This window comes from Lolium perenne, unplaced genomic scaffold, assembly GCF_019359855.2.
Source record: "Lolium perenne isolate Kyuss_39 unplaced genomic scaffold, Kyuss_2.0 unplaced26, whole genome shotgun sequence".
Classification (NCBI taxonomy): Eukaryota; Viridiplantae; Streptophyta; class Magnoliopsida; order Poales; family Poaceae; genus Lolium; species Lolium perenne.
Window position 1 is genome coordinate 752332 of NW_027248984.1, and position 12939 is coordinate 765270.

The window sequence follows — 12939 nt, forward strand, 5'->3', positions numbered from 1 at the left end:
TAGGTATTGGTTGGTTCTTGTCAGTGGACTTTTTTTTTCCAAGTAAAAGTGATTTTATATTAAGCAATAGGACTTACAACTAGGTCTTGGTCGAGAAACGGAGACAAAACCTCCGGCCCTGCGCCAAACCAGATAACCGTGCGCAATTCTGTCCTCGCAAAGTTTGCAAGACAATGACTAGCCCTATTTTGAGAGCGGTCCACTTTTACAAAAGAAATATATATCTATCACCATGTCAGTGGACTTGGCAGGCTTAGGACATCGAGTCTCCTCTAACAAGGACATAGGATATTGTCTACTACCTGAAATATAGTTATCACCGTTTACGATTCTATATCCTCACTCTTTACTCTACTGTAATCCACTATTTGCGATTTTATCTTTGTAAAACCGATTTGCTAAAAAATCCAACTTTTCTCAAACATTTGCAATCACATATTCACCCCCTCAAGTCGACATAGGTTAGTCTTCCAGAGATGACCTTGTAAGGTGACATTTTAGAAGAAGGTGGGCTCCTGCATTGCTTGTGAAAATACTTACAATATCATGTGTGGTGGTTGCAGCATGCCCGTTCATCGAGTCACAAAGCCTCGTTGACGATGGTGTTTTTTTTTTTGATCTTGCAATGGTGGAGGCTCGGCGTCTCTTCCTGTGTTCATCTTGGCGGCGCTGGAGTTGGGCGGTTGCCGCTAACTACAGTGGTTGCAGGAAATCCTAAGGATCGTTTTGTATTTCTCGATATTTTCGGATTTTATCTGCAAATTTAGGATAATCATTTTATCCTGGTTTATCTACTTGATTTTCAATTAATGAAATATGTAGTTGCTCTAAAAAAAGAGATTATTAAAGGAAAACAATTTTCCACTACCTACCCGCAAGGTTGAGTTTTTTTTTGAACACAGAGAGGGGTCTAGAAGACCCCAGAGAACATCCATTAAACGTGGCAGGTACAGGATTTCACAGAGAGCGCCTTATACATCACTCGCACGAAGAACCTATAATTTGAAAAAAGGGGCTCGCACTTTACAAAAAACACCCTACAAAGATGAACTAAAAAGCAATCAGAGACAAGGGTGCCTCCGCCACCAACCACCGGCGTCCTCCAGGCGTCACCGCTAAGGAACGAGAGCAAGAAGCTCGAAGGCTCCCTACCGGCGCAAATCTCCTGCCAACGGCCGTCGTCAAGCCACCGGGGACGAAACCACTTGGTCGCCAGACGCCGTCGAGCCTCCGCCGCAGAAGAGAGAGATGCCTCCACGATGGAGGTTGAGTTCGGGCCGCCATATTGGCCAAAGATCATAGCGCCAATCCTAGATGCTATGTGTTCCGCTCGGAGGATCAACGATCCATAGCACCCTGCAGGCAAGGGCTGCAGCAGATCCATCTGGGCAACCGCTGAGCCGTCAGAGTCCTCACCACCACCATGGCAGAGTAGGACAAACGGCGTCAAGGGGCTACACGAGATGGAGCAGCAACAGCAAGAGAGACTGGCTTCCACCCCTAGATCCAAAATCGGCCCACTCTTCTCCAGCAGCTCCTCGCCTCCACGGTCGGCCAGGGAGGAAGAAAGAAGAAACCTGGCTGCAGATGGACTTTGCTCTCCCTCGCCACTATGGCCGGTCAAGAGCTCGCCAGTCTTGCAGCAAAAACTAGGAAGAAGAGAACCAGCAGCCACCACTTTATTGATGAAGACGGTGGTGCTGCTTCCCCCGCCAAGCTCCGACCAGGGGAGCATCAGCACGAGCAGCAGCAGCCCTAAGAACGCCATGGATCTGGGGCCGAGATCCAGAGCGTCCGCCTTCTCTACGGGCAGACCGCCCAACACGCCGGCAGAGGCCGGAAAACCACCAGAAACCTACATATCTAAACCTAAACTACTCCGGCGCCAAACCTAAGCCAACTCCGGGCAGCTATTCTGGCGGAGCGGCCGTCGGTGGCCCGGTCGGCGGTGGAGACCTCTCAAGGAAACTGTAGCAAGAAGAGAGCGTTACGGGGGCTTTAAACTTAGGACACGTCTAGCGAGCGGCTGCATGCTCATTAGTCATTCTGAGCGGTCATACCAAAATGGAAAGTGCTCACACAAAAGGAAAGATGTGTCCAGCTGTCAAAGAAATGGTAGGCTAGCTCATATCACTTTATTGTTTAAAAAAACTGTAACTTTTAAACCGTGCGGCGAAATTACAATCCGTTTTCACTTTTAGAATCCGAACGACGAGAGCTTCGAAACTAGACCACATTTTCATATGTTTTGACGCAATTTTTTAACAAACAACTTTGATGCGCGACAAAGCAACTTTGTTTTGCAGGAAAACAATTTTGGTATGCGGCAAAGCAACTTTGGTGTGCAACGAAAACACTTGATTCACAACGATGATAGGCTTGATAACAGCTGCAGCAACAACTCCTAATGTTACTCTGCAGGACACTAAAATTGCTCGGCCGAGTACCAAAGTTGCTCGCAGGATACTAAAAATTGCTCGCTCGGGCGCCAAAGTTGCTCCGCAGGGTTAAAAAACTCCGCCGCCGGACACCAAAGTTGCTCTGCAGGACACTTAAGTTGCTTCGTCACACATTGAAATTGCTCCCATGGACACCAAAATTGTTGTCCGGCACCAAAGTTGTGCCTTCGTGTACCAAAAAGTGTACATGTTCGTTGCACATCAAAGTTGCTTTATCGCACACCAAAGTTGTTTTGCTGCAGGATAAAGTTGCTCTGTCGCGCATCAAAGTTGTTTGTTAAAAAAATTCGTCGAAATATATGAAAATGTGGTCTAGTTTCGAAGCTCTCGTCATAGAGATTTTAGTAGTGAAAACGAATTGTAATTTCGGCACACGGTTTAAAAGTTACAGTTTTTTAAAAAATATCAGATGATATCAGCTAGCCTACCATTTTATTGACAGCTGGACGTAAATAGCTGTCCTCTAGTGCCTATGCCCGGGATATCCATCCAGCATGCGCCCGCTGGTAAGATTTCAGGTTAAACTTAAAGTCAACTTATCTCTTCTCCACAATATACAATGTACAAGATCTATCCAGTGTAGCCGAAAAACACTTTTTTCCCTTTTACTTCGGATCAAAATGAAAGAGAGAGAGAGAGAAAAAAAATCAGAAAAGGGTGTTGCCAAAAAACACTTTCCTCTTTACCTCGAACCCGGCTATGGCGTCTCGCAGTTGGCTCACTCTCCCACGAGCTCTCGCTTCACTCCAGAAACCCTAGCTCCAACGCTGCCCCCCACCTCCGCTTCCCCTCTCTCCGACGATGGCATCCACACCGCCGCCCGTAATCGGCAAGGCGGGTAACCTCACTGTCTTCATCACGCCTCCGGCCGCGCGGTCCCCGGTGGATACCCCACGCTCTCGTTCGCCCCAATCGCCGGGATCTGAGTTCTCCACCCCCAATACTACTCCCCGCTCGCTGGCTTCGCCCGCGTCCCCGCCGCCGGCGACGGTGAGGACGGTCTCGCCGCCTCCACCAGCCAAGACGGTCTCGCCGCCACTGCCGGCCGCCAAGCTCTTCCAGCCCCCGCCGGTGCAGGTGCCGCCGCCACAGTTCGAGAAGGCAGAGGCTAAGCCGGATGGATCGGCGTTAGCGTTTTTCTGGGACGCGGTTTTGCGCGTGCAAGAAGGTGAGACCCGACCTCGATTTTGGTGCGCCCGATTTGGAGATTCTTTTGATTTGTTGTTTTGATCCGTGAGTTTTCTTTTCCCTCTCTCTGTGCAGCGCACGCAAGCTTGGATGGGTACATTTCGAACTGGTTCGGGCTGGATCAATCCAAGTACCAGTGGGCGCTCAACGACTATTACGAGACCACCGGAAAGGTTCTTGCCGTTTCTTTCTAGTCTAAGATTTATGTTTCTCTGGTGCTGTTACGCTCAACTGGTTGTCTGATCCTTATCCGGGGCTTTGATTGGAAGACCGATTGTGGTGATTTGGGGTTAACTGACTGAAGATCCATATTTGCCCTGCGTCGGTGGTGGTGGTCGAACTAGATGTGGGGGACTCGAACACTGTAGCTTATTATGTGAAGCTAATTCTTGGTGGCAGACCTGTAGCTGTCACCGTTTATAATCTTATGAGTTTAGTTTAGTGCCATATAAGGTTTAGAAGATATTGGTAGGTGACGTATAGTAGTCTGTTTGGTGGTGTTCTGGCCCAAAGCTGTTTTAGGGAATATATGCAAAGCGTGTGGATGGTGGCTGTGCTTTGGGGCGTCTCGCTTTTTTTGGTTAGATCACTTGCTTGTCATTTCAGTTGTCTTTGCTTTCTGTTTTAGTGTTTTTGTGGACATTTCTACGGCATCTTTTTCTTTGTACATTTTCTAAAAACTTTATCTTTGTGGTCCACCATGTTTGGGCTTGATTAAGTAATTCATGGTCAGAGCTGCAAGTGTGTGTTGGTTGCAATTGGATTTCTTAGTTTTGACTTGTGGCTTGATGTTTCAAATGTGATTATATCATACGATATGTTTTTGCTTGAAAATGATCTATATGTCACCCATCATGCTGGGGAATGTTGAAATGATGTATACTAAAAGTACAAGTTCGATACACAAAGCCTCATGTGCTGTGGAAACTGCTTTAGATCTTTTTCTAGATCGATTGTCTTGTTAGAATTATATAACTTTTATTTCCTCAGTATGTGTACTTCTCGTTCTTTTGGAATTTATCACATCCACTTTGAAACTTGACAGCTTTCAAGTAATACACCATTTTTTTTTGTCTTCGCTTAGTTCTATTTACCACTTGTAGATGGGGATTAGGTCATAAAGTTGAATTAATATGGAAAGTCATGAGTCGGTGTAGTAAAATAGTAGTAAGATTTAGTTATGGTGTTATTATCTTCGTTCTTATAGTTTGCACAAAGATGCTCTTAGCTTGCTCTCTTCATGTGATTGGCTACATTGCGGAAAGCATTCTCACAAGTTGGCACATATATATCAGATTGTTTCCAAAAATTGTTGATTCTTGCATTGAAAATGTACCTTTGGTTATTTAGAATGATGCTATACTATGCACAAATTCGTGGTAAATATTGGATAGGATGAATTAGGCGGGCGTATATAGGTCTATGTGAACTTCTGTGTAATTGTAAAGTCAGTGTAAAATGTCTGTCATGGTTTATGGCTGTACATGTTACACTACCCATTAAAGGTTCTTACAAACATAGATTCATGCCATTTTTGTTTATAAACCTGTGGAGAACCATTTATTGACAGCATCCATGTATTAGTTTTGTATCAAGGTGCTGTGTTATTGTGATCAGTTTGAAGCATGCAAAAGATTTGATCGTAATGTTCTGCGGACTCTTTGGTCTAGCTTTTGCGGGGTAATGGGTAGCCAGGGGTTTGCTGGTATGTTGTTGATTAACCTACCTTGTACATTCTTGATCTCCATTGTGGAGCGTAGGGGTGGAATCGAGCCGATCTGAGCCGGCTCGTGGCTCGGCTTGGTGCTAAATCTTTTCTAGAAATCGGGCTCGAGGCTTGGCTCAGTGGGCTCGTGGCTCGGCTCGAACGGCTCGTGAGCCGGCCACCAGAGCCTAGGCCATATGCGTTGACCTCTCCCTTCTCTTGAGCAAATCGACCGCCTCCACTCCGCCCACCACCAGTCCGTCACCTACCAGACCCGAGCCCCTCCGCCAGTTGTCCTTCTCCTGTACGATGACGGAGGCTGCCTCGCCCCAACTCCACCGCCCATGCGTGTGCTACTGTCCTCCTCCCGAGCTCCGACAGTTGCTCGTCGTACGCTGGCGCCGAGGGTTCCCTGCTCATAGAGAAGGAGCTCGTACCTGCGGAGTTGCGCGGTGCCCATGCTGGAAGCGCCTCATGCGCTGCACCATCGCGCTCAATGGCAAGTCTTGCTTTAGCACCATATTGCTGTTTTAGTAGTTAGTACTGCATCGTGATGTCTAATTAAATAAGCTCAACTAGGTTTTGCTTCAGCAACAGCATATGGAATCTCAGGGTTAAATTATCAGTGCTACTCTTTTAGATGGAAAGTGTAGGATCAACACCGACCATCGCGGTCAGATGCAAGTAGTCTGATGAACTGATTGATACATACTATTATGTAAGTATATTCACGTGCATTTAGGCATTTCTCATGTAATATAGGATAGTTAATTGTTGATTAAAATTGTGAATTGCTACAACTTCTAGCAAAGGTCATGGCATTTTCAATTATGTATCGAGCCTTCGAGCCGGCTTGCGAGCTTCATCGACCGGGCTTGTCGAGCCTCGAGCCTTGATCGAAAGATTTAGGCTTGGCTTGTCCGACCTACTAGCCGAGTTGAGCCCGAGCCAAGCCTTGTCGAGCTCGAGCCGAGCCTTGAGCTTTAGCCTTTATGTCCACCCCTAGTGGAGCGGAAAGGATGGCTTTTGTAGAGTGATGAAGATCCAATCCACCTAACCTAAAAGGACAAGACTTGCAGGCACGTAGGCTTTCATGCATGGATCCAGCATAAGAGGGATCTTGGACTCATTTCTGGACTGGATGTGTTGTTCAGTTGCGTAGATTTCGAGATGTATGCTGAGTTGAGAGGGCCTTATACTTTTTTTTTGACTATTAAAGGGCCTAATACTTGCAAAGAGGCCCTCTATAAATCTATAATACATTGAGAAAATATGTTCACACGGACAGGAAAGACTCTGAAATAGGAACTTATGTCACCTATGCACTGGTAAACAAAAACCACCTTGATTGTATCCACTGAACAAAGAAGGCCGCCTTGTTGAAAGGAATTAGCATGCCAAAAGCCCACAAACAAGAAAAAGGGGAAATCCACTGCTTACTGCTCACGGAAACATCCGACTTGATGGTCAAGCCATACGCCTATCTATCGGATCTCGTTCGTTTTCCGGTTGCATGGAAGTCATGAGATCAAAAAAGAAATGCGAAAATGCAGTTACATATTTTTGGTGTTGTTCTTGGATGTTGTCAGTTGCCACACTAGTCCAAGTAAAAATGTTATGGTGATAAAAGGGAAACAATATGATATTACCAGAATTCTGATTGAAGTATGTCTACAGTCTGAATTTGTTTCTGAACTTGAGTGTTTACTCTGTTGTCTAAGTAGGAATTGGGGCATTAAATTTATATAGAAAGATATCTAATTTATATAGAAAGATATCTCTGAATATACAGTTTTCTATTATAAGATGATGATAGTATCTATCTGGAAACTATTTCAATATTTGCTTAGACATAGGTAAATTGAAATGGCATGCTCTACATTTGCACTTTGACTGTCTTAATTTTGTAGCTGCCTCTCTAGTTTCTACCTTGAGTGATTGCCTACAACCAATGCTTCTATAACCTGCTAAGGGCTCCTTTGATTCAAAGGATTTTCATAGGAATTGTGTAGGATTTGATTCCTATGGGAAAATTTCCTATACATGTTGTTTGATTCATAGGAACATATCCTATAGGAAAAAATCCTATAGGAATCTTGTAGTGTAATTCCTATAGGAAAAAAACATTAGCTCATACCTCATGGAAAAATTCCTTTGCTACTATCAAACAAACTTCATCTTCATATAGGATTCAATTAGACATGCTATTCCAATTCTATACCTTTCCTATTCCTATGCTTTTCCTATCCTTTAAATCAAAGGAGCCCTAATGATTGTGCGTATGGTGTACCATGAGTAAAATGTTTATGAGGTTATTTGTTTCTGTATAAAGATGTATTCTTTCGTGTTCATAATATTCACCTCTAGAGATGATTAACCTAATCAATCGTTATCTAAATTGAATTTAAACTATATTATGATAATTATGCTATCTAGTTAATTAACATTTCCCTCAGTATCCTCCATAGTTAATTAACGTCCCCCCTCTGATTATCCGACAGGAGATGGATTTGGGCAAAGCTGGCAAGCCTAGTGATAAGATGCAGAAAGTCTAGTGAAATTTATTTACAGGTTTCATTCGTAACCAAGCTGGTATTATGTGTAAAGTTGGATTCTGAAGTGCATGAGACGTGAAGATGGATGATGCCCCCCTTTTGCTGCAACTAGCATGACTCAAATCTGTTCGTGCGAAGGTATTAATGCGGTTGAATTAACGAGGCTAAGCAGTTTGTCAGATTCTAAAGTGTACTCCTATTATCTCCTTTTGTCTGTATGTAAACACATTGCATATTTGCAATGGTATGGTTAGAATGTTGGCTTGCCAATTCATGGGGTGGCAGCTTTATAAAGTACCGATCCGTTTTGGTTTTCGACAAAAGTCAAGTTATCTGCATCATTACTGAATATATATGCATAGTAGTTGTTTCTCCACATTTGCGTTCTATTCACCTGTTCACAGTTTGTATATGAAATAGATTAAGACTTCCTGTTTATTCAACTATCTGTATATGTCTTTCTAAAAAAAAAACTATCTGTATATGTATTCGGGGCCAGATTATTTGTGTCTTAAGTGACTTTTGGACACTACGATTGGTATGTATCTTGACTACGCGGCCTACAGTAGCCCAAGCTGTAACTATGCAGTCTATCGTCAAAGTTCTAGGTGCAAACTGACCTATTCACCGGAACAGTGTCGCAGCTCCCAAAGAACGATCTGTGGCAGGATCCCACACAATAGAAGACCGTGCAATCACACCTGTGGACGTTGTACTCCTTCCATATACAGACTGTTAGAGCATCACTACTAGTACCCTTAAATCTTTAAAGCATTTTAAGGGTTGAGAATTGGCATTTTTTGTCACTTTTGAGGGGTGAAAAACAGGGGCAAAGACTAGAACCCTCAAACTTTTAAGGATTCGAGGGTTCTACTCTTTGCCGCAACCATCAAACTGTTAATTGAAGTAGTTCAAATGTGCATGATGTTATGTGGCGGAGGCGGCACCGATGAGATGGCCGGTAGTGGCGGGGCGAGGTGGCGTCTGCCGGTGGCTAGGGTTTGGAGCCGTCGGGCGGGGCTGAAAATTCCCCCCCGCGCGCGCGTGTGGGGGAATAGAGGTTGAAGGGGTTGGGCCTCTCCAACCCTCACATGTACAGGTTGGGAGGAGGAATAGGGGTCCGGTACTTAAAAAAATTGAGGGTTCGAGGGTTAAAGGGTTCTAGTCTACGTCGTTTTTCGGTCGAAAACTATAAAATAGCGGTTATTTTTTAAGGATTTGAGGGTTTAGGGGTACTACTAGTGATGCTCTTACTCCTTCCATATATACAGACTGTATAAGAGATGGAATACGTCTACAATATAAAGGGTTGTGCATGTATAAGAGCATCTCCAGGTACCCAAAGTGGCTTCCAAAGGATTTTAGGTGCGTCGGACAAAATTTCGTTCCAAGCCGCGCGCCTCAAAGCCTCCTTCCGTCTGGCGCAGTCCAATACGGTGTCCGGCGCCCCGAGCCCGTCCCCAGTCCACAGGGGATGCTCCGGGCACGTCAGCCATAACGAAATGCGAGGCAAGGAGATGCGGGCCCGACATGTCAGCGACACATTTAAGTTTGACATAACCGTCTCCTACCTCGCGACAGAAGTTATTGACACGCATCGACGGTGCAGTTTCCGCAGAGGCGTAGCAAAGCGTCTCGTTGCGCCTAGCTCTCCGTGCCGGCGTTAATGAGCGCCACCGCTCCTCACCTCCCTCCGACCTATAAAAAGGGGTGCTCTCGCATCGTTCCTCACACACAAACCCTAGCGCCTCTCTTCCCAACCCTAGCCGCCACCATCTCAAGAGTCGACGCCATGACTGGTAGAGGCAGAGACCGAGGCCGAGGTCGCGGTCGTGGTCGTGGCCGCTGCAGAGCTGCACGGTCGTCGTTGCCTGCGACATCGTCGTCTTCATCGTCGGGCCTGCAGGAAGAGCACCAACTGATGTTCGAGTTTGTCGTCGTCCTCAAGGGCGACCCACTCGACATCCAGAGGCTGTCGGACAAGTTCGCCGAGTTCATCGCTAGCAACGAGCCAGCCCCGCTGCATCTGCGGGAGGCTGGCTGCGACTGCTGCCGGTGGCCGGTGGACGTGCTCTTCAACGGGCGCGGCAAGATGTACCTCCACAACGGCTGGGAGAAGTTCGCGCGCTACCACGACCTCCAAGCCGGCTGCGTGCTCACATTCTCCAACCTAGGCGACGCAGATATGAGCGTCAAGGTGTTCGATGACACGCGCTGCCGCTGGCACTACCACGGCGACGACAATAAGGAGGACGATTGAACACGCCGAGTGTTATTTCTTCGCAGCGAAAATAGGCACGGAGATTTCTGGATGTTCTTCCTGAAAGGACCAACAGGGCTATAATTACCAGCTGGATTTTCCAGTTTGGGTGACTGAGAGTGCCTGGGAGTGTTATTTCTTGGCAGCGATCATACGGAATCTACGATGCCAACACTAGTTAGGTTTCTTCATTTTCCAATGTTTTAACTATGTATTAGTTTGTGAAAACCATGTTCCAAACTATAAATTACGTTCCTAATTATGTATTAGTTTGTACAATGTTCCTTCTCTCTATTAAAATAAAAATGATTTTTTTTTTCAATATTAAAAAAAGTTTGGGGCCACGTCTGGAGAACCCAACTGGGGAGCGACATCCTCCAAATACGACACGAGAAAACATCCCTTAAACGCTCGATTTAGCCTTTTTTGGAGACACTTTGGAGAACACGGATAAGACTGCAAAACCTGTACGCTGACAAAAACGCCACGTGACGCCCTCGTAGGTTGACCGGCAGCACCGGTCCGCCGCTGCACCATGGCACACCGCCGGCTGCTTCGTCGCAGGGCCAGCCGGCCCAGCCCGCTTTTTTACTTTGCTTTTTAAGGCGTTCTTTTTCTCTGGTCCTTTCTCAATTTCTTTTGAGCTAGGCCTTTTTCTCAAATTGCTTAGCTTCATTTTAGCGAACCCTAAAAAAGTAAAGAAAAACGCCGTCGCTGGATCGGTCGCTCCCGAATTCACTCGCGCACGGTTCATTTCATGTGGTCCCAGCTGAGCAAGGTCTTCTTTTCCAGCGGCAACTAACTAGCGTGCTCACCGCTCTCTCTCCTCCCCTGCAACTTGCTCTTCACACGTGGGTTGGGCCACTGTTGCTTCTGCTCTTTTTTTTTTTTTTGAACAAGGGAGGACCCGAAGGTCCCAGTGGGTTACAACTTACATCGAGGTCCCTAACAAATTGGAGAATAACAGATAAGGCCGTGACTTTTACAGAACAGACCCTAGGACTGAGAATGGAAACGCAATCAGGTCCTTGATCTTCTCCACCGCAGTCAGGAGATCTCGCTGCTCGAGAGTCGACGCCACCGCCGGGGAACATGCCACTTGGGGTGGTGTCAACTGTGAGCCCCGAGCTGAGATCGGAGAAGAACTTCCGCAAGAGCTCTGGCGCGCAGCAGCGTCGACCAGGCGAAGCAGAAGAAGAACTCATGGTGAGCTCAGCACCAGAGTTGCAGGTGGCGTGAGAAGCCACGAATAGCGGCGGCGCCAGACATCGTCGCTTGTGAAGCACAGTTGTAGCAGCCGAACGATAGAACCACTTGGGCAGCGACTGGCTCCGATAGGCGCTAGACGACGAGTTGGCCTCTTCTCCTTCCTCGCCACCACGGCAGGTCAGGGAGAAATCGAGCCGATAGCCGGCCATCATCAGTCGGATCCAGTACAGGTAAGACCTCCTGGATGGTGCAGAAGACATGGCGCCGTCTTGTATGGGCTCCTCCTCGCCTCCACGGCCGGCCAGGAGCTTGTCGACGTCGCTTGATACCAGCGGGCATATACTTTCCCCCTCGCCGCCGAGGCCGGCCAGGAAAGGACTCCGCCCGCCGCTTCCGCACTTCTTCAGTTGGTGCTCCGCCTCTTGATTATTGAAGGAAGCGCCAGCCCTTTCCTTCCCTCTCCCCTCCGACCACCGGAGGAGAAGAAGAAGGAGGAAGGGCCTTTGATCGGCCAAGATCCAGGCGGCCAGATCTCGACCTTCGCCTCCACTACTGGGCATAGAAACCCCTACCGGCAAACAGCCGCAAACCCTAGCTAATCTAACTACCCGGTGCCTCTCCTCCACCCATCTCCACCGACGGCGCCGGCGAGATGGGCTTCAGATCGGCCTGGCACCAACGAGATGGCTCTCAGGAACTGTAGACGAGAGAGGGGGAAGGGGGGGGGGGGGGGGGGATGAGCGCTCACCAGGGCCTGCTTCTGCTCTTTTGCAACTCGTGTACTGCTAGAACTAGAACTGTACTCCATGGCTAGCTAGTGTGCTACTAGCGGCTGCAAAAGAAATGTGAAGTGAGACTATGACTCAAATAATAGCGTGACACTAGCTAACTATTGACCATTTTATTTTATTGCGGTGATATAAAAATATCGAAGATAAATTAGAATTTTAGTGGAAAATTTTAATTAGATATTATCTATTATTATATTTTACAAGCCGGTGTCTAGTATGTCTTTCGCTGCAAATACACGAGTGGCCAGTGGAAATGGGGCCGAGGTCACTAGATCTAGTGCTGTCGGCACTCCCACAAGCCGAATTCGTGGTCGTCGTGCCGAATCAGAGAGTATAGGGTTGCGATGGAAGAGATTTTCTGCCATGAAATTTGTTTAAAAACAACTTAGGAATCTATTTACAAATAGATTTCACACAATAGTTTTGTTGACGCTGGATTGGTTAATTGAGTTAGTTGAGATAGTTATGGAATATTTTTGTAAATCACTGCCCGATTTGTTGTGAAAACATTAGCACGGAAAGTTGTTAATGTTGTTGGCTATTATTGTAAATACCCAAAAAAATGTTGTTTTGTAAGTAAATTATTGTTGTACATATATTGGTGAATTATTGTAAATATATTTTTGGCATGTGATTTTTCTAGTATTGGAATTATTATCTTTTGTTAAATCATTGTCAACTATTGTTGTAATCACCTTATTTTCTTATTGGTTCTGTTGTTAATTATTATTGTAATTATATTGGTGATTTTTGTTGTAAATTTACTTTTGGC

General features: G+C 46.2%; 1 protein-coding gene across 1 annotated transcript; it reads left to right on the forward strand.

Moving 5' to 3' along the window:
- Positions 1–3101: 3101 nt before the first annotated feature.
- On the forward strand, positions 3102–8283 carry LOC127334187 (uncharacterized). The gene is made up of 3 exons (XM_051360606.2): positions 3102–3627; positions 3723–3820; positions 7854–8283. The coding sequence occupies exons 1-3, from the start codon at positions 3261–3263 to the stop codon at positions 7905–7907; spliced, it is 519 nt and encodes a 172-aa protein (XP_051216566.1). The 5' UTR covers positions 3102–3260; the 3' UTR covers positions 7908–8283.
- Positions 8284–12939: the final 4656 nt, after the last annotated feature.